This window comes from Alligator sinensis, unplaced genomic scaffold, assembly GCF_000455745.1.
Source record: "Alligator sinensis unplaced genomic scaffold, ASM45574v1 scaffold1026_1, whole genome shotgun sequence".
NCBI lineage: Eukaryota > Metazoa > Chordata > Crocodylia > Alligatoridae > Alligator > Alligator sinensis.
The window spans coordinates 21,314-44,528 of NW_005842897.1; the positions used below are offsets into that span (position 1 = coordinate 21,314).

The 23,215-nt window shown below is 39.4% G+C and overlaps 1 protein-coding gene across 2 annotated transcripts in view; it reads left to right on the forward strand.

Annotated features, from left to right (window-relative positions):
• Window positions 1–23,215, forward strand: part of NHLRC2 (NHL repeat containing 2) — a 52,842-nt gene that overhangs the window by 630 nt on the left and 28,997 nt on the right. The window contains exons 1-5 of one of the 2 annotated variants that reach the window (XM_014525837.2): window positions 4,513–4,625; window positions 10,783–10,888; window positions 19,093–19,548; window positions 20,646–20,767; window positions 22,724–22,853. In XM_014525837.2, coding sequence (XP_014381323.1) covers window positions 10,834–10,888; window positions 19,093–19,548; window positions 20,646–20,767; window positions 22,724–22,853 — 763 coding nt within the window. In that variant the 5' untranslated portion in view covers window positions 4,513–4,625; window positions 10,783–10,833. Of the gene's footprint in view, window positions 1–4,472; window positions 4,626–10,782; window positions 10,889–19,092; window positions 19,549–20,645; window positions 20,768–22,723; window positions 22,854–23,215 lie in introns of those variants that run through there. The other variant, XM_006035936.3, reaches the window with a different exon arrangement.

Genomic DNA, 23,215 nt, shown 5'->3' on the forward strand with positions numbered 1-23,215 from the left:
CTCTCTGTACCCCCCCCCCCAACCAGTGCTCTTAGGGAGCATCTACACATGCATTCATGCCCTTTAGTTCATGCACATTGAATCTAGTTCTTCCATTGCGAGGTACTGAAGAACTGTGCATTAGCCGGTCTTAATGCACAGTAAGGGGGTGTCATGTGTCACACACAGCGTCATGTGTATTCAGCATCCCTGGCCTTTCAGCTCGGATCGAGCATAACCTATGCTTATCTAGGGGAAATACTGTGATCACGACTGTGGTTTCCTAGTTGCACCCAGGGAAGCCTGCTATGAAGGCGTGGAATAGTACCCATGTAGGGGTACCTTGGTTTTATGCCCACTTTATGGAAATAGGAGACTCCTCCCTAGCTTGCTCCTGCAGCCATATGGCTAAGGGCAAGCGAAACTTGGGGGCATCCAAACTCCAGGCTTGGGCCTGCAAGTAGGATGCCCACCAAAGGATTTGGGAACATCTGAAGCCCCAGGTGGGGTGGTGGACGTTTGCTGGTAATAGGGCCACTTACGGTTCTTGACCGACTCATGGATTTGGAATTTGATTTGGCTAATTTGGCTTGGAACGTGAAAAATTCTCTTTAAAAAAAAAAAAAAAAAAAGTATTCAGTATCCCTGCACCTCAAAATGGCGGCGGGGATGCTTTAAAACGCATTCAATGAGCTGTAGTTTCGTAGATGTTGGGGACAGGAAGGGACTTGACAGATCATCGGGTCCAGCCCCCCCCTGCACTTGGGTAGGAAAGATGGCTGGGACCAGACGACCCCAGCAAGATGGGCGTCAAGATGCTTTTTGAAGATCGGCAGGGTGGATGGCTGTACCACCTCTGGGGGGAGCCTGTTCCAAACCCTTCGTACTCGACTTGTAAAGAAGTTTTTCCTTGTGTCTAGCCTGAGACATCCCTGCCACCATTTTGAAACAGGGACACTGAATACACATGATGCGGAGGGTGCTGGCGTGCACCAATTAGCACACTCCAGTAGACTCCATCCTCTCCGATGCTCCTAATTAGACCTCTGTCATGTGTATAGGTGCCCACGGTTTTTAAGTGACGCTCTATATGTTAATTAGCCTATTTTAAGACGCATTAACTAAATAGCGCTTTTTTAGAGATGCTTTAATGTGCACTAAAATGGACTAATGCACATTAAAGTGCATGTGTAGGTGCACCCTTGCTACTCTATCATCTTCCTGAGAGAACTTCTTAGAGCTCGTTCCCAGGGTGGGCTGGCTGCCTGGTCTTAATACCGTGGAGTCCTGTTTGAAACCTTTGGCTTGATCTTGGGAATCCTGTGTGCACCTGTAACAGTGGTGCCTTTGAAAGGATCTCAAGGCTCCCCAGGGTTGAGAATCCCCAAGTGAAGGGAAGAAACCTTACTCTTTTGGCCTGAAAATATCCCACTACTCCAGGATTGCTAAATCTCACAACTTCCTCATGAAACGTCTCCCAGTGTTGGATGTTTTTGCTAAAGTCCTGCCTGTTGGAATGGCTGCTGTTTTAAGTCCTTAGTTTTCATTTGTATATCTCATAAGGTATGTGTAAATATAAGATCCTCATGGTCACAAAAAATGTGACTGTCAAGGCCCTGGCTGTAAGTCAAGAAAGGGAAAAAAGAACCCACACTTTAATTTAATGAATTTTAAGCCAATCCTCTTACCTTGGGAGGGGGCTGTTATGTGGTCCATTTTATGCATCCAAACTGTAATTGTAAGTTAAGTGATATGTTTCTTCAGATGAGTATAATGCACCCCCTGTCTGCTGGTTCTGTTGTCCTGCAGGCTGGCAGTAGTCTCTAGGCAGGTAGGCACCATAATTATTCCGTTGTATAAGTGAGCACAGAACTGTAGAGGTTTATCTTTAAAGTCTTTGCATTATCACTTGACACAAATTCAGAAATACAAATACATGTTCTGCTTCTTCAAGTCAAGTTTTCCTGGAGAGGAAAAGAAGAAAAAATGTGGAATAAATATGTTTTCAGTTGTTCTCGTGTTGTTGATTCTTCATTCCAAATCATAGAAAATTAGGGTTGAAAGGGACCTCAGGAGGTCAACTGGTCCAATACCCTGCTCAAAGCAGGACTGTCCCCAACTACATCATCCCAGCCAAATAGTAATAGGGTTGCTATGTTCTTGAGAACACTAGCAAAAAAGACCATTTATATACTAAATTGTTTTTTCTAAGTACTCTGAACTCTCACTCCATATTAAGATGACCCCTCTTCTGTCAGTTACTATTCAGACCATTTCCCAGCTTTCAAACTGTTTTAAAATGACACATTGAAGCCTGGGTTGTTTGCAAGACAACAAATCTTTAAAATATTTCTCCAGTTTTCTGCTTGTTACAAATGCATTTTAATGGATGGAGAAAATATCACTGGTGGTTACTAGTAAGCATATTTTGGTAAGGGCTAGTAATTTTTGTAATGCTTTTGCTAAACTACCAATACATTCTCAAAATGTCACTTGGCTTAGTGAAGATGATAGCAATAGCCACATAACAATGTCGTTCCTAGCTAGAAAAAGATTGAAGTGGCTTTGACTTCTTTGTCAAAAAGTCAGAAATGCTGTTCAGGATTTATCCCAAACCCTAAAGGATAATGGAACATTCTTTTGGCTCTTAGTTTTTAGATGCAATATATTAAAAAGACAAACAAACCACATTTCTGTGATTGTGTATATAGTTCCAAACTAAAGCAAAAGTCATGCTTTGACACTCAGAATATCACTGGTATAAATGGGAGCTCTCATAGGAAAAATAAGTGAGACAAAATTTCTGTTTGGCTTTGAAAGGAGAATTCTTCCCTGTATATTTTAAGGACCAGTTTTCAGGATATTATTTAATTTTTTTAAAATTCTTACTAGCAAATCCATTTAAAAAACCAACAAAAAAAGAAACCTCTGTGCCTTCATTCCTTAACTTCTTCGTTGTTGGCCATTGTTAACATCTCTCTGACTTGGTTGAGTTCCTCCTGAGTGTCCTCAATAGCATTGCTTCAGTTTCAGGGCCTGGTTCCTACTTGTCTGCTTTGGTCCCTTATGTTATTGCTCCTTCAAACAAACCAGAAATGCCATCCTCACTGGCTTATGTGCATTTGTTCCTTCTTTCATGCCTTTATGATATGAATCAAAGCTTAAACCCTGTAAGAAGGGACAACTGCAGTCTGCTGATTTAGTGAAGCCTTTTGGAGTTATGCAGGTCTGTTCACATAGAGGTTTGAAGGACTAAGACCTGAAGATATACATTTCAGAAATTCAGTGCTGAATTAAAAAAGATATCTTCCATTATGAGTACATTTTATATGCAACAAGTGAGACAACAGGTGTGTACTACTACTACCTAGATTCCTGGGTTTCATTCTTGGGTCTGCCACAAATGTGCATGACCATTTTGGGTTACTTACTCAGAGGTGGATCTGTCTCCCGCATGCTTTTTTTTTCTCTTATATAAATAAGTTTTATTAATATTACCAGTACCTCATCTGTGGGGGTGTCACATATCTTTCTCCCAGTGAAGAAAAACAAAACTTCTACTGACGGATACAGGGATTATCCTGAGTTCTATGGGATGGTCACAGGGTGGGATTTAAATTCTCTTCTAAGGGATTTGTGAGTCTATATCCCATTCCAAAGTGGGACTTAATTCACTACAGCCTTTTTCTATCTTATCTATATACTTGTCTTTCATTATTTTAGAAGTTGGCACATACGGATAGAGAACCAGGATTTCTATTCCCTAGCTTTTTTGTTACTGACTTCCTCTTTGTATGTCTGATGCATACTAAGGATTCATAAAGGAAGTGGTTGGAAGTAATTCAGTGAAAGGTGCTACAGTCTGTAATTGCTAGTGTGGTTGTTATTGGGACAGTATATCTTATTATTATTATCATTAATAGAATTATATTTTATATGTATCATCTAATAGAATTACTTTCAAAAGAATATAAAAACTATAATATAGCACAGATGGTTGAGGTATTTTTTTCAGTAAGAGGTAAATTATGTCATTTTTAAAAGAAATTAATACTCCTGCAAATTTAATAAGGTTTATTACATATCTTAAACTTCTGTTCATTCCACCGATGTATATAGGTGTCTTACCTATGTGATAGTCTTATGTGGTTGATTATTGTAAATCATGATTCTTAAACAGAAAACAAAATTATTGTAAAGTTTGCCTGTGCTTTCAATTAGCATTAACCTATTATGAGTTTAGTTTGTTCGCATTACATTACAACTATTTAACTCAGTAGTATTTATTTTGACTCATTAAATATGAAGAATTGTAGGTCAGAGCCACATTTGCCATCTGTAAGATTGTGGCTAGTTTTCTTATCTTCATAAAAAGTAACATTTTAAAACTGTTAATGAAATGTACCAGGAATATTGAACACTGTTATACAAACTGGCTGTAGAACCTGCTCCTTTGTCCTTTAATTTGGATTCTTCTGCTTTCTGAATTCCAGATCTGGAATGGCTAAACACTGAAGGTCCCATTTCTCTGTACAAAGACCTCTGTGGAAAAGTGGTGGTGTTGGATTTCTTCACTTACTGCTGCATCAATTGTATGCACCTGCTGCCTGACCTCCATGCATTAGAGCGCAAGTATTCTGATAAAGGTATCAACGCTTTTGTTCGCTTGGAATAGAATTTCCTGGCAGTGTCACTGGTGGAGTAGCTGAGTCACTTGTTGCTGGTTGCTAAACATTTGGCAAGACTATAGTGGCGTCTAAAAGTGTCTTCTAATCTGTTATCCTGAAAGGCAGAGGACTGTATCTACTCCACAACACTTCTAAAAGGGGTTAAATTTGGCAGCTGTTGTATTTCTAACTTTAGAGAAGCCATATTAATACTTAAGAACCCAAAGCAAGTATCTATGTAAATAAAGCTGTTTGCAGAATAATGCACTACTGAAGTGGTTGACTTGGGTACTAAGTTTCTAGATGTCTAAACAATGTGTTCAAGACTTGATAGATTTAAAAATAAGCGAGTGCCTGAGGGTTCGTGCCTAGTCTGAAAAGGGATATGCATACTGTGCTTAAGCTCTATGCTTGTACTCTGAAATCTCACCCTAAGGTTTTTTACCCAAGTCTGACTGTCTCTTGCTTATTTTCCTGCAAAACTTCTTTTCTTCCTTTTTCTAGTTCTCCATTTAATTTCAACTCCTTCTCAAATTTTAGTTCAAGATAAAAAACTCTGCCTGCCTTTCTGATTAAATAGCGATCAGGATGCCTTGCAAAACAAGAATTTATAGTCTTATATCTTTTCTTAGAACCTGCTAACCAGGCATGAATATTTTAAGAAGTGCTAGATAAGTATTTCTTCTAAGCAAATGAGAAGGATTGAAAATAATATTGTTCAACACCTTAAAATGTAAGGTATGAGAATTTACAATGTGTTTGACCCCCAACAGACCTATTTGTGAGTTTAATCTGTAGATCTTTACACTTTGGTGATTGTCTACGTCCACTGGAATAATAATAGTTTTGCCCAAAGTACCGTTTGTTTATTGCAGTATGTAAATAACACTACACTTTAAAGAAGTCATAAATAGGCCACCTTTCTTCCCTTAGGAGTTTATAATTTGTCCCAGAATAAGGAAAGCAGATGCAACAGTTTAAGTGCAGGGAGTTTTTTAAATTAATGTACCAGCAATTTGTCAGAGGCAGGTGTTAAGTGGTAAATTGGGAGTGACTGACACAGTAAATAACCTGTTACAAGTATCAGGCCTAGCAGGAGAGTTTAAGTAATGTGAGTTGCTATTGGTATTACCATGAATACTGTACACACATGCACATATGTGTACATATAGAATTCATGTTAATGCCGTATGTATGAGAATGATATTAAATGTTTTGAAAGTCAGAGCTTTATATTAGCATATTGGGCTCAAAGCACTGGATTGAATGCCAAGTTGGGGAATTTTTCTGTTTTGTTTCTGATTTGTTAACTTCCCTATCATTGAAACTAAGACCTGAGAAAAAAAAAGGCATTGCTGTTGACTACCACATTTTTTTATTCTTAGTCACTCCATCCTTTTTACAGAACTAGGAGTTGCAAGTAGAGATATGGCATGAGTGAAGGAAACAAAATTGGATTTCACAGGAAATAACAGACATGTCAATCAGTAAGCTTGAATTTTGTATGGTATGAAACTGGAAGTTACCAAATATATTCAAGAAGGATTTTAATGTGTTTGTTAACAATAGAATAGAGATGACTTTTGCAGTAGGGTTGAGGGGTAATGTTGCAGGCGGAGGAGTAGAGAAAGCACTTAATGCAAGCTTGTTGGGACAGGGACTATAATGTCATTATATGTTCATTGTAGATAGGTATTAATCCAACATGACTAGTGATTCTAGTAGAAAGAGGACATGCATGCATGCCCCGACTACCCCTTCCCCTCAATCAGGTGGGCCCCTACCCCCGACTTACTTGTTGGGAGAGGCTGCCCACACCTCTCCCAACAAGTAGTGAATTAATTCACACACAGCTCCTAGTTCAAGTTAGGCAGCTTAAACTAAGAAAATCTGAGTTAAGTTGGTTATGCTCTCGGTTCAAGCTTTTCTTCCAGTAATTGAAGATCGAAAGATATTTCAATTCAGCAAGCAGGTATGTGTACTTCAAGGAGAAAGTAGAAAATAGTGCTTTCGGTTTTTCGGTTTTTCTATTAAGTAACCTTTCCACAAGGAGTCTGGACTAGGTGTTTTTTGAGTTGAACTATTCCAGCATAAATTTTAGAAAGTCTAAGGATTCACTGCTACCAAAAAAATGTAGATTGCAGTGACTGGGCCCTCAGGGATAAAGGACTGAGGAAAGGGTCTAGGCAGTTACAAAAAGTCAGTCTTAGATGTGAACATTTTTTAAAACAATTAAAGACATTGGTGCAGATGATACAAATGGGTTTAAGAGAAAATCTGTGTAGATATAGCACCAACTGCATTGTCTGTGCTCATACAGCATTGCTGAAGTGCTGAAGGATATCAACATAATGGATAACAGGTTTCACTATAGAAGGAGGGGAAGTTTTCATCACATACTAAAGCAACCTCTTATTTGATAAGAAGTCCATTTGGAAATGTTTGCGAAGATTTCAATTTGTAAATAAGGTTTAATTGGGAACAATAATGAAAAGCTGCAGAACTTGTTTTATGGGGCCATTAACTCCTAGGCTACTTGCCAGTCATGAAATACTGTAAAACATCTGGGATAGCCTGTTCCTGGACTTAGTGAGACTTCAGAATGTGCTGCAGGGTTAGTGGAATGGTCTTCCTCTTGCTGGACCTCAGACAGAAACAACCAATTTTAGTCTTGCTAAGAACTTCCTCTTTTGGTTTGCTTAAGTAATTTGCTCTGCTGTTTGCCACATCTTGTTTCAGAAGAATGGCAGGTTACGGGGAAAAGGTTTAATTCCCAGGAGTCTCCCAGCTTAAGAAGTTTGCAGGGAGTAGTAATTAGGAACCTGAAAGTTGCTGTGTGAAAGGAATGCAGTGATGGCTAGAGAGGCTAGGTTAAGGAAAAGAGAGCTGTTTCCATAGAAGCAATAGAGAAGGTCATAGTGAAGGTGACAGAGGTCCTGCAGGAATGTAAGGAGACACAGAAGTTAAATTTGCTTATGTTCCATCCCTTATTGTGATGCGTAAGAGTACTTGACATTTCATTCCTATGGCTTAATTTATGATTTGGATATTTTAAGACATGCTGCCTATACCCCTCTGCTTACAGCATACTGAAAATATGTATTAATGGGCACATAATACATGTAATATCTTCCTTTGATTATATGCTGTTCATTTATTTTACAGCATAGTTTTTTGATATCCTTATTTATTTTATGTTCGCTCACTGCAAATATCCTCTTGGCATGCAATGCAGTGCCATGCCACCAGAATGATAGAACTTCAGCAGCATGCTGCTGTGACTTGAGATGCCTGAGCACAACACGATATTGTTTTAGGATAACTAGCAGCGTCAAATCTATCTGTATGCACACACACATTGTTTTATTATCTTGAAACTTCAGTAGGTTTGTCTGAAAAACAACTTTCCATAGGACTGAATGCCACCCAGCATCTTTATCTGATACGTTCTTGCTCTTATCTGTAGCAGTTCTATTTCTGTTTTCAATGTGGCATTCAGTGAGTTATTTTAAACTCCAGTGCATATTCAAGCTTATGTTATCAGTTGTTGAGAAATGATCTGCTCTACTTCTATAAGAGGAAGTATATTTTAATATTCAGAAATAGTCTGGCATAGGTCCTGGTCTGTGCTGTATAATACTTTAAACAAAGTGTTTAAACTGGATGTATATTACAATGGCAAAGCATAGACCAATTCCAACGAAGGATTTTTATTAATGAAGTATCTTACATGTGCGTTTGTGGTGAAGAAATTCCCCAAATTTACTCCCTTTTCTTGAAGCACAAATAAGTGCTGTTACATCATATTGTTGCATACTGAACAGGGTTGCAGTGTTGTAGTATTCATTTAAGTTTGGGTTTACAAACAATACTTGAATAAATGCACATAGTTTTTTTCAGTTACAAATGGTCTAAAGTTCAATACTTGGGAACTATAACTTTTCACTGAGTTTTTATTTCTGCAGCTGAATCTATACTCTTCTGTCCTGCATTGAAATTTGCCATTCCTTCAAATGTCTTTGTGCTCTGATGATGATGTTCATGGGCTCTCCTTGGATCTTGGCTAGAAGGCAGGAGACAAAATGATTAGAAACATAGCCATGGAGTAGGTGATCTCCAGGGATCCTGCTTTTGGAAGCCTAGCAATGCCTCAATCACTATACTAAAATAGATTCTAAGTACCTAAAAATTTTGGTATTTGATTTTGGATTTTTTATCATGGAAAATCAGAGCCCCTTAGCGCTCACCAAGACACAGGTCCACACTCCTCGTGCCCCACCCATAGCCTCAGGTAATGGGGAATATCCACATTTTCTTCTGTATTCCTATAGGAAATGGAAAACCTAGATCCCTGGTGATTTCAGGTGTCATCTAGTCCAACTGCCTGCACAAGTGAAAGATGCATTATTTCTAAATCATCCTTGTCTAATGCTTATACAGCTTCTTGAAAACCTTAACTGAAAGATTCTATAAACTTCCCTAGGTGGCTTGTTCTATTGCTCTACTAGTGTAAGGAAAATGTTTCTGAGATTTAATCTAAATCTGCTTTGCTGCAATTTAAAGCCATTCTTTCGTATCAGCACCTCTGTAGCAAAGGGAGAATAGTTGCTTTCCCTCTTTTTTTATGGCAGCTTTCCAACTATATGTAAACTGCTGTCCTATCCCCCTTAATCCCTTTTGTACCAAATTAAACATACCTAGCTTTCTCGGCCTCTCCTCCTATAGCTTACATTCTTGTGCGTCTCATCCTTGTCGCTCTTCTCTGGATCTTCCCCAGTTTCTCTACATATTTCCTATGTACTATGTACATAGGAAGTATGTAGAGCCTAGACCTGCACATAGTTCTCCAGCTGAGGTCCAACCAGCACCAAGTAAATTGGTACAGTCGGCTCCCATGGCTTGCATACAATCCTCCTATTAATTCATCCAAAATTGGGTTTGCTTTTTGGTGACTCCATCACATTGCTGCTTAATTTTGAGTTCATTAGCTACCCAAACCCTGTATCTTTCTCAGCAGTGCTGCTGCCTAGCTAATTATCTCATATTTGCATTTGTGTGTTCTTCCCCGGGTGTGGTCCCTTTCATTTCTAGTTCAGTTCTTCGAGTTTATCAAGAAGCTTTTTAATTCCCTTCCTATCCTCCAGTGTCTTCAGTCCCTCCTATTTTTGTGTCATCTGCAACATTGGATCAGGAAGTTTTCTCTTCTGGCATCGAAGTCATTAATAGAACTGTTAAACAGCACCATTTGAAGACTCCTGTCATTCTGACATTGATTGATTTACCGTTACTCTTCTCTAGATGTTATTCAGGCAATTATGTATCCACCTAACAGCAATTCTGTCTAGCCCAAATTTCTGCAGTTCACTTCTAAGAATGGCATGTGGGACTATCAAAAGTCTCGCTAAAGTCCAAGGATATTAGGTCCACTGCATTCCCTTCATCTACCAAACTAGCTACCCTGTCAAAGAAGAATACTGAGTTTATTTGGCATGACTTATTCTCAACAAATCCATGCTGGCTGCAGTTTTTTCCTTTGCGTGATTGAGTAAAAGCCAAAGTAATTTAGATTTAAATCTGCTCTTTGGTGTTTTTAAAAAGAAAACACTCTTGCTCAAGAGGTGTATAATATATTTGATATGCATATTAAAACCTGAAAAAACTAACTGTTGTGGGTTTTTACTACAAAATCAACTATTTATGTAATTTTAAATTTAAATACAAAAACAGGCACCATGTTGCAGTGCAAGTGAAGACCTTAGCTGTCCACCCTTTTCTACAGAGGGAATTCACCAAGTGGCAGCAGTTAGACAATGTATTAAAGCTTCCTTCAAGTGAAAGAACCATAATACTGCTTTTTATAATGAGCTATTTTCTTGGGTCGTGAGCTTGTTTGTGTCACCTTTTTGTAGCACAGCAGAAAGGAGAGCATCTACATTCTTATTTTTGCTTGTTTGGTACCATAATTTGGTACTGTTGAGTGAGTGACCTGAGCTAAATGGTTAATAAACAGATACTTCAAACTTTTTGCACTCTAAATGCTCACTACTGACACTACAGAATAGTTTAAAATAAGTTAGACAAAGAGGGCAACATAACTATTTATAACTGGAATGCTTTATATTAACTGTCATTCCAGCTGTTTGGAAGAGTGTGGGAGAGATTGAGATTGAATGATTAAACAGAGAGAATGGTTATGATGGCAATTCAACTGCGAGTCTGTCAAGATTGTTACAGATGCAGATGTAAGTACCATCGTGAGTTAGAAAATTTTGAAAGCAAAGAGAAGCAATTTGAACTTTTTATTGATGGGCTCATACATTTCCCCTATATAAAGACACAAAACAATGCTACAGTTTAATGGGTAAAGAAGGAAATGCTGGGAGCTATATTTTGAAAGGACAGCAGAAGAGTATCACAAAGGAAAGAAGTTGCAGGGTGCCAGTTAGATTATGGGTGCTTGCACTATTAATTTTACTAGAAAGGAGTTTTGATATATTGTAGAAAAAGATAATAGCTGGATTTGCAAACCCCTGAATGCAACCTGTAACAGGAAGGAGAGCAATCAGCAATTGCCCTTCCCCTTATCAGTCACATCTGTGGTACAATATAGCTAGCTCTTAAAGCAAGGAGAAGAGTAAATTTGGGAAGTGTGAACTCATTTTAGACATCATTAGCCAGACTTAGTGTTGGCATAACATGTTTATAGTCCCATTGATTGAATTGAAATTGCTCCCTTCAGTAGGATTTTGTTGGACAAGGTGACAGCTCTCCCAACTATACAGCTGATCTAATATATGGTATCGCACAAAATCCTTGCCTCAAGTATTGTATATAGAGACATTACTGAGTAAGGTGTGGGACTGGAGCAAGCCTGGCAGGGGTGTAGTGAAGAGAGCTGCAGAGAACCAGGTACCTGGGACACCTTTAAAGTGCTGGGTTTAAAGAGAAGCCAGGGCTTTCACTACTGCTGTTCTTTGTGCAACTTCAGGAGGATTGGGTGTGGAGCCCAGCTGGCCATGCACATGAGAGAGCTACACTCTGAAGAGCATGGCTCAGGATAACATGCTGCTTAACTCCATTCCCTGCTGGCTTCAGTGGGCAATTTGCACCCTCACTGCAGCAGTTGCATTCATTGGCCATATGCAGGGGAGGCGGGAAAGGAGGATGGGACTTACCCACCTGTCCTGGCTCACAGGAGCCCAGCTAAGGGCTCTTAACAACTTAGCTCGTTCCTTGTTGCCTCTGGCGCCAGCATTTTGCTCCCTCATTGCAGCACCTGGGCTGGCCAGGTGGAGGAAATAGAGGGTGGGACTTTCCCTGTGAGCAGCATGTGCCCTGGATCCCAGGAACCTGGCTTAGGGCTCACTCTGCTTACCCCCATTCCCTACTGGCTTTGGTGCAAGCAGTTTGCTGCCTGGAAGTAGCTGTGCTGGCTTGCCATATGTGAGGGGGAAAGAGGATGAGATTTCCTCCAGAGCAACAGTGCCTTGGCTCCTGAGAGCCTGGCTCAGGGCTCTGTACTCCTTGCATTACCCTCCTACCTTTCTCCTTGGGTCTCCTTTTTATTCTCATTCCTCTCTCTCCAGCCTTCTGCAAACAGAAATCCCAGCCCAGCCTGACAGTGCTGGGCATGTCAAGCTTCCTAAGCATAGCTGCTTAGTAAGTGGAGCTGAAATCAAAGGCAGGATGCATATATACCACTGCATCCCCTCTGGATCCTCCCTGGCTCCCTTTCAGGCCTGCAGTGAACTCAGCCCTTTGAGATGATGGCAAGAATTCTAAGAAGAAAGATCACAGAGGCAGGTGGAGCTACTTGGCATCTGTTGCACACCCAGTGCCAGCTCAGCTCCCTGTGCCATGGGCAGTGTGTGCAGGCAGTCCAGCTCCATGTGCAGCCTGCAGCATGCGAGGCCAGCACAGGGTGCACACTGCAAGTGGTGCCTCACTGAACTAGCTCTGTGTGCTGGCTCCAGTAAACCTCAATCTGGACCAGCACCTGCTGATTCCAACCTGCAAGCTAGACTGGCTCTGTATACTAGATCTATCTGTGATTTATGGGCTGGATCATATGGCTCCACAGGTTTGATCTAGCCAGTGGGCCATATTTTTGACCCTCCTGCTTTAGGGCTTCATTTAAGGCTCCTGTGGTAGTCCACGTTTTCTTACTCCTATGAAGTCATTTTGGTTTTTGTCAAAAGGAAGGAGCCTTTGAGAGGGCAGTATTTATAGCATCCATATAGATTTTTGTAGACTGTAGAATGGTTGAATGGGAGTTGATTGTCTGAATTTACTATTTAACCACAATCTAAAATATAAAATAGTTCAAAACTCTCATTCTACATGAGGGCAGGACTGAAGTGTGTTCCAAAAATTAGACTGAAAGGAAAATGGGATAGCTGCCACTTCCTTTAAAATCTTGTTTTAGAGTTCAGTTTATTAACACCAGGCGTGCTGGGTATCTCACATCTCATTTATGGTGATATTCTGTCAACACTGTATAGCAGAAGGGAAAGGAGACATTCTTGTGAAATTTTCCATGTGAAGTGCTGAAAGGTTGGCGTGACTTGTGTAGTTTTTTTTTTTTTAATCAATCTGTCATTTTAAAGTATAAATTAAGTTTGTTTTTCACAAGGGAAGATTAATTTAATCCTTAACGTGCTTCTTTCAGTGCCTTGGACATGCACTACTCTGTGCTTCAGATGTTCTCTGAAAAAATCTTATGTGCTCAGTGGTTTTTAAAAACTTCCATATTTTTTTCCATAAATGTTCAGTAAAACCTCTTAAAATTTATATTTGTGGTTATCCAAAAAGTTTTTACAAAGATGAACAAGTATACAAAGGTTCATCTTTGCATATATTATTGCAGTAAAGGGCTTTGATTCAATGCATGCCTTAAAAAAGAGACATACAAGAAGTTATTTCCCAGCATGACCCCCAAATTAAACACGCACCTTGTTTTTTGGAGGCAGAATGTAGAAAAAGACTTTTCCAGAGTCGTGGCCAACTGCATAACGTAGAGTAAGTCAGTCTGTGAGCATAGCATCCAGGAAGTGTGGCATCAGAAACTTCCTGGTGTGGCAGACTCTCCTGTGATACTCTGTGTTCCCAGGAGGACTTTCCGTGTGTCATGCAAAGCTAGGCCCCACGCCTTTGCAAAGGACAGTAGCAAGACTGTTACTACTGTAGTGTAAGTAGTTCTTTATAGAAATTCCTGTAAATAAAGTGTTGTTTTGACATCTCAAGTCTTACCAAGGTGTTGCCAACAGCTCACTTGTTGCATCAGGCACCAGCTACAGCGTTCAGCCCATAGCTATGGCTATGAGAAGGTTAACACGAGACTGCCACTTCAGTTTGCTGAGCAGACACAAATTGCAGCTATCTTGGTAGCTGCATCACCTGCACAGTGTTACCAGGAGTGTTGCCTTTTCAATGAAGAAAATGGCCTTTCCATGTAAAATGCACCCCGATTTTGAGACGCTGATTTTTGGGGAAAGATTCATGTTATATTTGAGAAAATAAGAGAACTGGTTATAGTTCTCTTGTGCATTATTCATGCAGAGATTTCCTAGGCTTAGTACTGAGCACATTTAACACTACACTGAAAAGTTTAATGAGAAATACAGTAGTCTGTGAGCACTTGAAAAGTATGTGCAGTTGACAGGGAAGTAAATACAGCAGAGTAATGAGTTGATAAAACAAAAGAAAAACTATGCTGAAAGAATTCTTATGTTCTTTGTTTTTCTTAAATTCTTCATTTTTAGTACAGAAAAGCCTTATGGAAAATGAAGGGTTGTTCAAGACATTAAGTAAGTTCATTATGTAAGTTCAAGTAAGTTATGTAAGTTCAAGACATTATGTAAGACTGGACAAATTCTAGAAAACTGGAACGAAATGGCTTCAATGGCAAGTAGGATGACTGAGGCTCTGAGTCCATAATTTGATTCCCAGCCAAGTGGACCAACATTGACTTCAGCACAGCTGTATAGAGCTGAAGAGGTCTACTTGTGTAGATCCAATTGCAGGAACAGGACTTAGGGACCAACTGAGATAATTAGTTGGAAACTAAAAAAAATTGAAAGCAACTTGGTGAAATCTAGCAAACTTGCTCTTCCCACTCACCATTAAGAAGTTACTTAGTGAGAAAAAATCTAAACATAAGTGTAAAAAGGAACATGTAAATGTTATTCCCCCTCCTTAATATGATGTTTGATTACTTACTATCACGCCACCTGATTTAACACCACTACATTATTTGCAGCATAAGAAGCAACATAACATTTGTTTTCAATTTGCATAAACATTCCTATTCAAAGAGATTATGTTCACTTGTTTATAACACTGTCTTGCCAAATTTGGACAGGTTTTCCTTTAATATGAACCAAAATGTTTCAGCCATTTTCAGGAATGAAGAATACTTTTCCCCATTACTTAAAGAAGAAAAAAGTGTGCAAGCTAATAACTCAGTTGTTTGGCCTGAAATTGCTCCATTGGTTGCTAGTGTGCCTTTGGGTGGTCTGGCTATTTGTCAGCTGTATAGAGGTTTAAAAAAAATGTACTGTGACTTTATGCTGGATTGCTATGCAGTCTGCAGTGAGGACAGAATGGATGCGGGTGGCCCCAGCTTGTTTCCATGCAGGTACCAAAGGAGGCCTGCACACTTTCCCTTCTTCATGTCCTTCAAATCGGCACTTTATTTTGGTGAATCGCAGGGAATTCACCAGAGCGACGAGATGCATCAGGACAAAAGCTAGTAATTGTGCTCCAGAGTACCAGTGCCCCTTGCCAGTGCCCTGTTTTCTTGTGCTTATTTATAGTGGGTAGAGGAAGGAGAAGAGGAAGGCTTAAACCTGAAAGATCAGCATAGAGATATTGAACTTCTTAAGAACTGATTTTTAAAGAAACAAGGATCGAGTCTAAGAGAGCCCTGAGAACACCCATTGACTGTGCTCCCTATGCAGTATCTGAGGCATGAGAAAGTGGTGTTTTATGATGGGATATACAGTGAGAAATGGGTCTTGAACTGGAGATTAGCCTGGCGTGGTAGAACCAAGAAAAGTTCAGTTATAAGTCTTCTCTCTACTGAAACATAATGCACACTCTCTCTGTGGTGTCAAACTCACCTTCTGCCCTTGAGCTTTTTTTAAAGGGAACCTAGTAACATCACAGATGTTACCTAAAGCCATGTCCTTCAGCTTGACTGCTTTCCCACGAACTCCCTAAGGACGTTCCCATCTGAGGATGTTTTTACTCCGTGAGTCAGTCTCACCTTTCTTAACAAACCCTGCCTACTATAAGGGAAGGTTATTTGAGTGGCTCACCCTGTTCTGAAAATAGATGGAGATACGGCATCATTTTGGTTTGCATTCTTGTAAGTGCTGAAGCGTCTAATATTTAATAAGCAAGTTTGCTCTCTGGAAGCATCTGATAATACATACTGAAATTAGTATGCTTTCTCCACTTTGGAGCCTATTGCAGTTCAAGATTTTGAATGCTTTTGTGCGTGCGCCAAATGAATGAAATGCACAAAGGAAAGGTATCTTATCTTGAAAAGATGCAAGCTTCACATTTCTTGCCTATTCCTTCTCAAAGAAAGCAACTTGAAATGCTAGAATGGCAATAAATAAATGAGAGAGAGAGGGATGAATTTCTCAGATGTGAAAAATACAGCGAAATGCTATCTGCAGAAAAACGTTCTTGAGGGACTTATTTCAAAAGGAGCCCTAGAAGCAGCACAGTAGCTTCAAGGAAGAGGAGGGAAAAATAAAGTGAAAAAATGCCTTAAAGTACTGCTAGTTGGAGGTAGAGGGGCAGGAAATAGAGATTTCTTGACTTCATCTTCTGCTTTCAAAATTAATTGGAGAGAGAGTTATGCTTTGTTCTGATTAGATTTGTTGCAATCTGGTGGAGTCAGTCTGCTGCAACAAAAGGCTACTTTGAAGAAGAATACCCATTAGCCTTTTACTGTGTCTGTTACCAAAATAATTAAATGTAACGTATTCCCTGCCAAAGCCTTCTTACATTGAAGTGTTAATGTGGTAGGGTTTCTGTAGTATTTGTCTGACAGACACCCCGGTTTCCTAGCAGCAAAGCTGGTCCCACTTGGTTTATTCAGGATGGAAGTTCATAAACGATACCTGTCCGGGTGAGTCGGCACAAATTTGTAGACCCTAATTGCTTTGTGCCAGAGGTTCACATTGCAAATGTGCATGTCAGATTTACAACTATGACTTTCAATTCTATGACTTATGCTTATATTTAAACTTGCGCTTTAGTTGTATGGTACAGCACTGCCTATTGTTGTAAGTATGTAATTATTTTTAAAGTGGCATTTCAACAAATTTAAAATGGCAAGTACACTTTTGTAAGTTAAGACCTACATTCTGCAAACCCATTCTGCAAAGAGTAGTTCTTTTGAAACTTTTGATAGTACTAGTCCAAAAAATAAGGATTTGAGGATTGGATACTAATATCTTTTCCATTTGTTTCCTGTATTAACTTCTTGGCTCCCTTTGCTGCTGAAGCAATTGCAACTTGTGTTACTGAAATAATAAGGCACTGCAAGGAATCCACCTACAGACCTCGGTAGTGGAAAACAGAATAAGAGATGTTTTTATTAGGTTTTCACCACACAAAAGGCAATATAAATGCCAGGCAATTTTATTGGTGTGATGAAAAAACAAATAGCATAATGTACATTAGCAATCCTGCAAGTGTCAAAAGTTCTTAACTGGTAAAGAAGGTTAACATAGGAACGCATGAATTGTAAGGATGTTTCTTTTTTCCTTTCCTGCCTCTCCCATCTTATCCCTAAAGGATACACAAGATCAGTTGAGAATTTAAAACTTAGATGGTTATGTTGAAAGACTCCAGATGATTTTGGGGATTCCAGAGCAGAAAAATGGGGAAATTGGACAACTGCCATTCATATTATGTTAAACTAAGGCTTTCCATTAGAATAAAAGTTTGGGGATTTTATCGATGTGTTGTTTTGTACAACTATGTATGTGTGAGTGGAGCTGGAATCAACGGGGGGAGCATCTGCACTGCTGTACCCCCTCTGACTCTGCCCTGGCATCTTTCATGCCTCCAATGAACTCAGTCCCTCAGGTTTAAGATGGTGGCAAGACTTCTAACAAAAGTGATCACAGGAGTAGGTGGGGCAGGGACAGGGTGCCAGATACAGAAGGAGAGCATTTACCCCCTCACACAGGGATCTTGTGGCACACTTCAGGCATACTAGTACGCACACCCTTAGAGACCCAGAATGCTATTAACCTCACTTTTGTTAAGGGGATAGAGTTGGTTAGCCATGCTCGACTGAACACAGGCAGAAGTTGGGGAGAGATGGCCCTTTGAAGACCTCATTGTTTCAGAGAGGCATGAACTTTCATAGGCTACAACTTACTTCATTAGATACTGGGAATGGACTGTAAGTTGTCCATGACAGCTCATGCCTTTGTTAACAAGTTATTTTCTAAGGCTGCATCCAGATGAGCACAGCCATGCGATATGTCTGTAGTGCCACATACAGCAGTCAAGTGTTCTCTGCACTCCAAGGCCACGCTTCCCATATGTGCGTTGCTCCAGGTTTTTCCCCACAGGGGTCCAGGAAATCCAGGGGTCAAAAAACCCGTGGGGGGGAAAAAAAACTAGATCAGTGCATGCACAGATCGCATGAGCTGCTGAGAAGCGGAGCCAGGCCACTGCTACCTGCCCCGGGGAACCACATTCGTCTGAACGCGGTCTAAGGTGCCAAATTGCCCTACCTTCTGGTTTTCTTTGTGGGGGAAACTGGCTTTTTTAAACCTGTTTTCTATACTTGTTTGATTGAGTTGAAGAGGGCAAAACTTAAAGGGCATCACTCCCTGATGGCTAAGTATTAATCCTTATTAATTGTATCTAGCTTGTCAGAGCCACAGTTTTTCATAATACTTCTAATATTGGTTGCACATGAAATGCAATATGATCTTAATAGTCCATATATTTTCAGTTATTTCTGTGGTAGTATTGAAAGGATTATTTAAATTATACTTACTAGTACTGGGTCTTTATGAATACCAGGTTTACAGAAGAAGATACTGTTTTCTAAAACAGAAGACACTACAGCATGGTCATAATTACTATCTCCAAAATGTGACTTCTGTCTATGCAGAGGTCCCAGCAGTCAAGAACGTTTTATGATGTATTAACTTGCAGCCAACTTGGAAAGTAAACAATATCTTAATTCTACTGAAATCTTCTGAACCATAGTATTTGGTATTAATAGATGAGTTATGCATCTCACGATACTGAATTACAGTCCTTGCTTTTAATTTAACTTACTCAAATCCTCTTTTACTTTGTATTGCTATTAGTCATGTTCTGAGAGAGAGCAGTGGTTTTTTTTAACTTTTAGCTGGGTGCAAATATATTTTCATGCAAGACTTTCTTGTATTTTTACTTTCAGATGGTCTTCTTATTGTTGGTGTCCATTCAGCAAAGTTCCCAAATGAAAAGGTTCTGGATAACATTAAAAGTGCTGTTCTTCGATATAATATTACCCACCCTGTAGTAAATGATGCAGATGGAAAACTTTGGCACGAGCTGGAAGTGTCCTGCTGGCCAACTCTGGTTATACTTGGGCCTCGTGGAAATATGCTGTTTTCTCTTGTTGGAGAGGGACACACAGAAAAATTATTTTTATTTGCATCTATAGCTCTGAGATTCTACAAAGAAAAAGGACAAATCAAAGATAATAAAATTGCAATAAAGTTGTACAAAGACTCTCTCCCCCCTTCTCCATTGCTGTTTCCTGGAAAAGTGACAGTAGATAGTTCAGGAAACAGAGTGGTCATAGCAGATACTGGACATAACAGGATTTTGGTTGTCCAGAAAAATGGGCAAATAGTGCACACCATTGGAGGTAAGGTTTGTGTAAGTTTTTCAAAGCCATGTGATTTTTAGAGTATTTAAGTATTTAGAGTATTTTCCCTTCAGACCCCGTTTCAAACAGTTTTAATAACAAACTTTTAAAATAAACCCATGAGAGACATGAATATGCTTATTTGAAATAACTCGAGTTTCTGTTTGTGTAATATTGACACACCTTGGCTTTTTTTAAGCCCAATGCATTGCACAGATGTCAAAATATAGGGCATGAAAAGTAAATTACTCATTACATCGACATAGCATGTATTTTATCCTGCTTTTCAGACAACACAAAGATGGGATGCATAGGAAAGGAGAAGCTGGGTCAGGGAAGTGAAGGGAGACCCTAACACTTGAGAATCCAGCACTGAGGAAATCTTTAGTTGGATCTCAGGGCCAGTTACTAACTAGAGATCTCCTGTCAGCATTCTTAAATTATAGTAGATTTTAAATGGGCTCCTGTTGTATCAGTAATGACAATACTGTGCTTATAAACTAGAACCTGACATTATATTGACTGACTACATTACTTACTGTTTTGATTCTTCCTTGTCAAAACCTAGGAACTTTAAAGCATTAAAGGCCTATTGAAATCTAGACGGCTCATCTGGATAGTATTGCTAAGGCTTGCAGTGTGTAGCCAACAGCCCGTGAGTGAGGAATGTGACTAGCCAAGTATCTGGCCATCCTTGGTACCCAAGCTGGTGAGCCATTCGCTGCTCAGTAGACTGGGGAGAAGCTATCAGTGCAAGCCAATGAGGCTAGAACTTGTGCTTCTAGACCAGAACACCTTCCTGGTGTGACACTATGCCTACCCAAGCCTAAAATACAGACAGTAAACAAATTGCATCAGTAGTGAAGAGAAAATTGGATGTTTCAAATGTTCTTATTAAACTAGTGTGCAGCAAAGGTAATAACTGTTTTTAAAATTAATTTTAATGCCTCTTCAAAAATGCTTTTTAACTTCCTCTTTTTGTACAATATTGTACCTTCTTTACCATACAGTAATTGTTTTCACTGTCTTCCTTTTTTCTAAATTGATTCTTGTGTGAAATGTTATTCCCCTGATTGTCTGTTTCTTTGTGTGTTTAGGTCCAAACAGCGGAAGGAGAGATGGAAGATTTTCAGAAGCAGCATTCAGTTCACCACAGGGAGTGGCTATAAAAAACAATATTATTTATGTAGCTGATACAGAAAATCATCTGATTAGAAAGGTACACTTTTTTTTTTTTTTGAAAGCCAACTAATAAAGGATAACTACCCAAAATTTCTTTCTAATCGGTACACATATCTGTCTGTCCCATGAGACAGCAGATTTCTGTTGAGTGAGGCATCAGCTTGTTGAACATCTGTGAGTATGGCTGTAGAGCCAAATTGTTAAATGGCAGCCCCTTTTGCATTTATCACACGTGAAGTTCATACCTAATGGTCCTGAATGTGGTACAGGGTTTTCCTGAGGTTTCTTCTTTTCTCTGCGCGTTGGGTTCTTCTTTGCTCAATTACACCATGAAAATTGACAGAAAAAAATTACTCTGTCATGCTGTCTCATGGAAAGCGGAATTTGGTCCAATATTTAAAAATAACTACACAGAAAAATGTTGTTCAATTTGTCCTTAAAGGAATTATGTCCATTTTTTTGCTACATTTATGTTTTTAAACTCTTAATGACCGTTATTTAATACTCTTCTAATGGAAACCAGATCTATTAATAATTAAAATTTTCTGTGCTGTGGCCTTGCTAAGCTAAAATAATACAGGCAACCCTCACCATTTACGGGGAATACATTCTCATATCCCCTGCAAATTGCAAAATCCGCTAATAAGTCCATGAATGCAGCACCCCTGGCGGCTCGGGGCAGGGCAGAACACGGCAATGGCAGGAGTGCAGAATGAGCAAGCACAGAGCTCCTGAGGAGCTCCTGTAAGTGTATAAAGTGTATTTAAAATGCGGGTTCGGCATTCACGAATATTTGAAACCATGAATGCCGAACACGCGGATAGCAAGGCTTTCCTGTATGCATTATTAATCTTTACACTTCCAGTGACTTCTCTAGTATTTTTGCCATGAGTATGGAAATGGGTTTGTAACTTGAAGAAAAAGCATATCAAACTTTTATAAGAAAGTATGATCCACTCGTTTTATAACCTGCAGTGCTCTGCAGCCAGTTAAAGTGACAATCATCTTTTTTTTTGAGGATTTTCAATATGTGAATTTTTTTGGATTCAGTTCACCCCAAGATTGTAATATGAAGGGCTGTTCCATTCTAAATAGTCTTCCTTTAGTGACTGAGTTGCAAGAGTAAGAAGATTCTGTTCATGGAAGCGTTAAATATAAAATGCTAAAATCCCTACATGCTCTGCAATTCAACTCCCAAAGGTAAGTAGGTGCCTAACTTCCATTGAAATCTGTGGAAATTAGGTGCCCACCTAAATACCTTTAGAGGATCTGAAGCTCTTGCTGAGTCATTAACTGTTTTCCTTGATCTAAAGGGACACCCCAATAGCACAGTTATTAAAGGTTTGAAGTAATCCAACAGCTCTTTTTGTCTGCTTCCAGTTTGCTTATGGCTTCCTGTGAGGAAACAAGTCTAAAAGGAAAGGGGAATTATTGGTACAGAAATGACACCGTATTGCATATAAAAAGTTTTTTCTTTTCTTTTTCCTCTTCTTTTAACACAATCATCAAGATTAATTAACTAAAGGAAGACATTTCCTGATTAAATCAGCAGGGCAGAAATGAAATGGTGTAATATGACATGAATTAGCTGCAAATCTTATTAAATAAATTGCATAAAATTATTTGCTTTGTACAGATTACGATACATGGTATTGGGAAATGTTTGTATAGTATGTCATTTGTATAGCACGCGCTATTAGAAGTGTATTTTTGAAATATCCCCATTAGTCATCTGTAAAGTTTGTCATTTCTCCAGATGATTTGGCCTAACCATGACAGAAAACACAGTTTTCTGTTTTTGTTTAGATTGAAGAGCCATTCAGGTTTTTCAACAAGTTTAATAGTTATCTGATAAAAGTATGACAATCAAATTTGCGATTAGTTCCTCTGTAGGTATAGACGTATGCCTGTATCTAAACATCTGACTTGGCTGAATTAAAAACCAAAATCGCCACCTGCAAGATCATTGCATATGCTATTATATTTCTCATAGATTGACCTAGAATTAAAGGTAGTGACCACTGTAGCAGGTATTGGAATACAAGGCATGGACAAGGAGGGTGGAACAAAAGGAGAAGAACAGCCTATAAGTTCACCATGGGATGTGGTCTTTGGAAATTCAGGTATGTATCAAATGAGCTTAAGCTTTACATGTTTAAACGTGCATGACCTAATTTATAATAAATCCAAATAATTTATGGCTTCAAAACTGACTGACACTATGGGCATGTCCACATGAACGTATGCATGAAGGGGCGTATGTTCGCTATGGCAGAAATAGCAGTGGCACAGATTTGTGCCACTGCTTTTTGCCACTGTGCAAGACCCTGCACATGGGGTTTGGTGCAGGGCAAAATGCCCCGCTTCAGGGAAATGGCCGTTTCCATGCTCCTCCCAGCTCCTGGCGTGATGGAGGAGCTGACAGATAGCTAGAGATTGGGAGATTCTTTGGACCCAGTCTCCATTTCTGCCAGTTTGCGCTTCT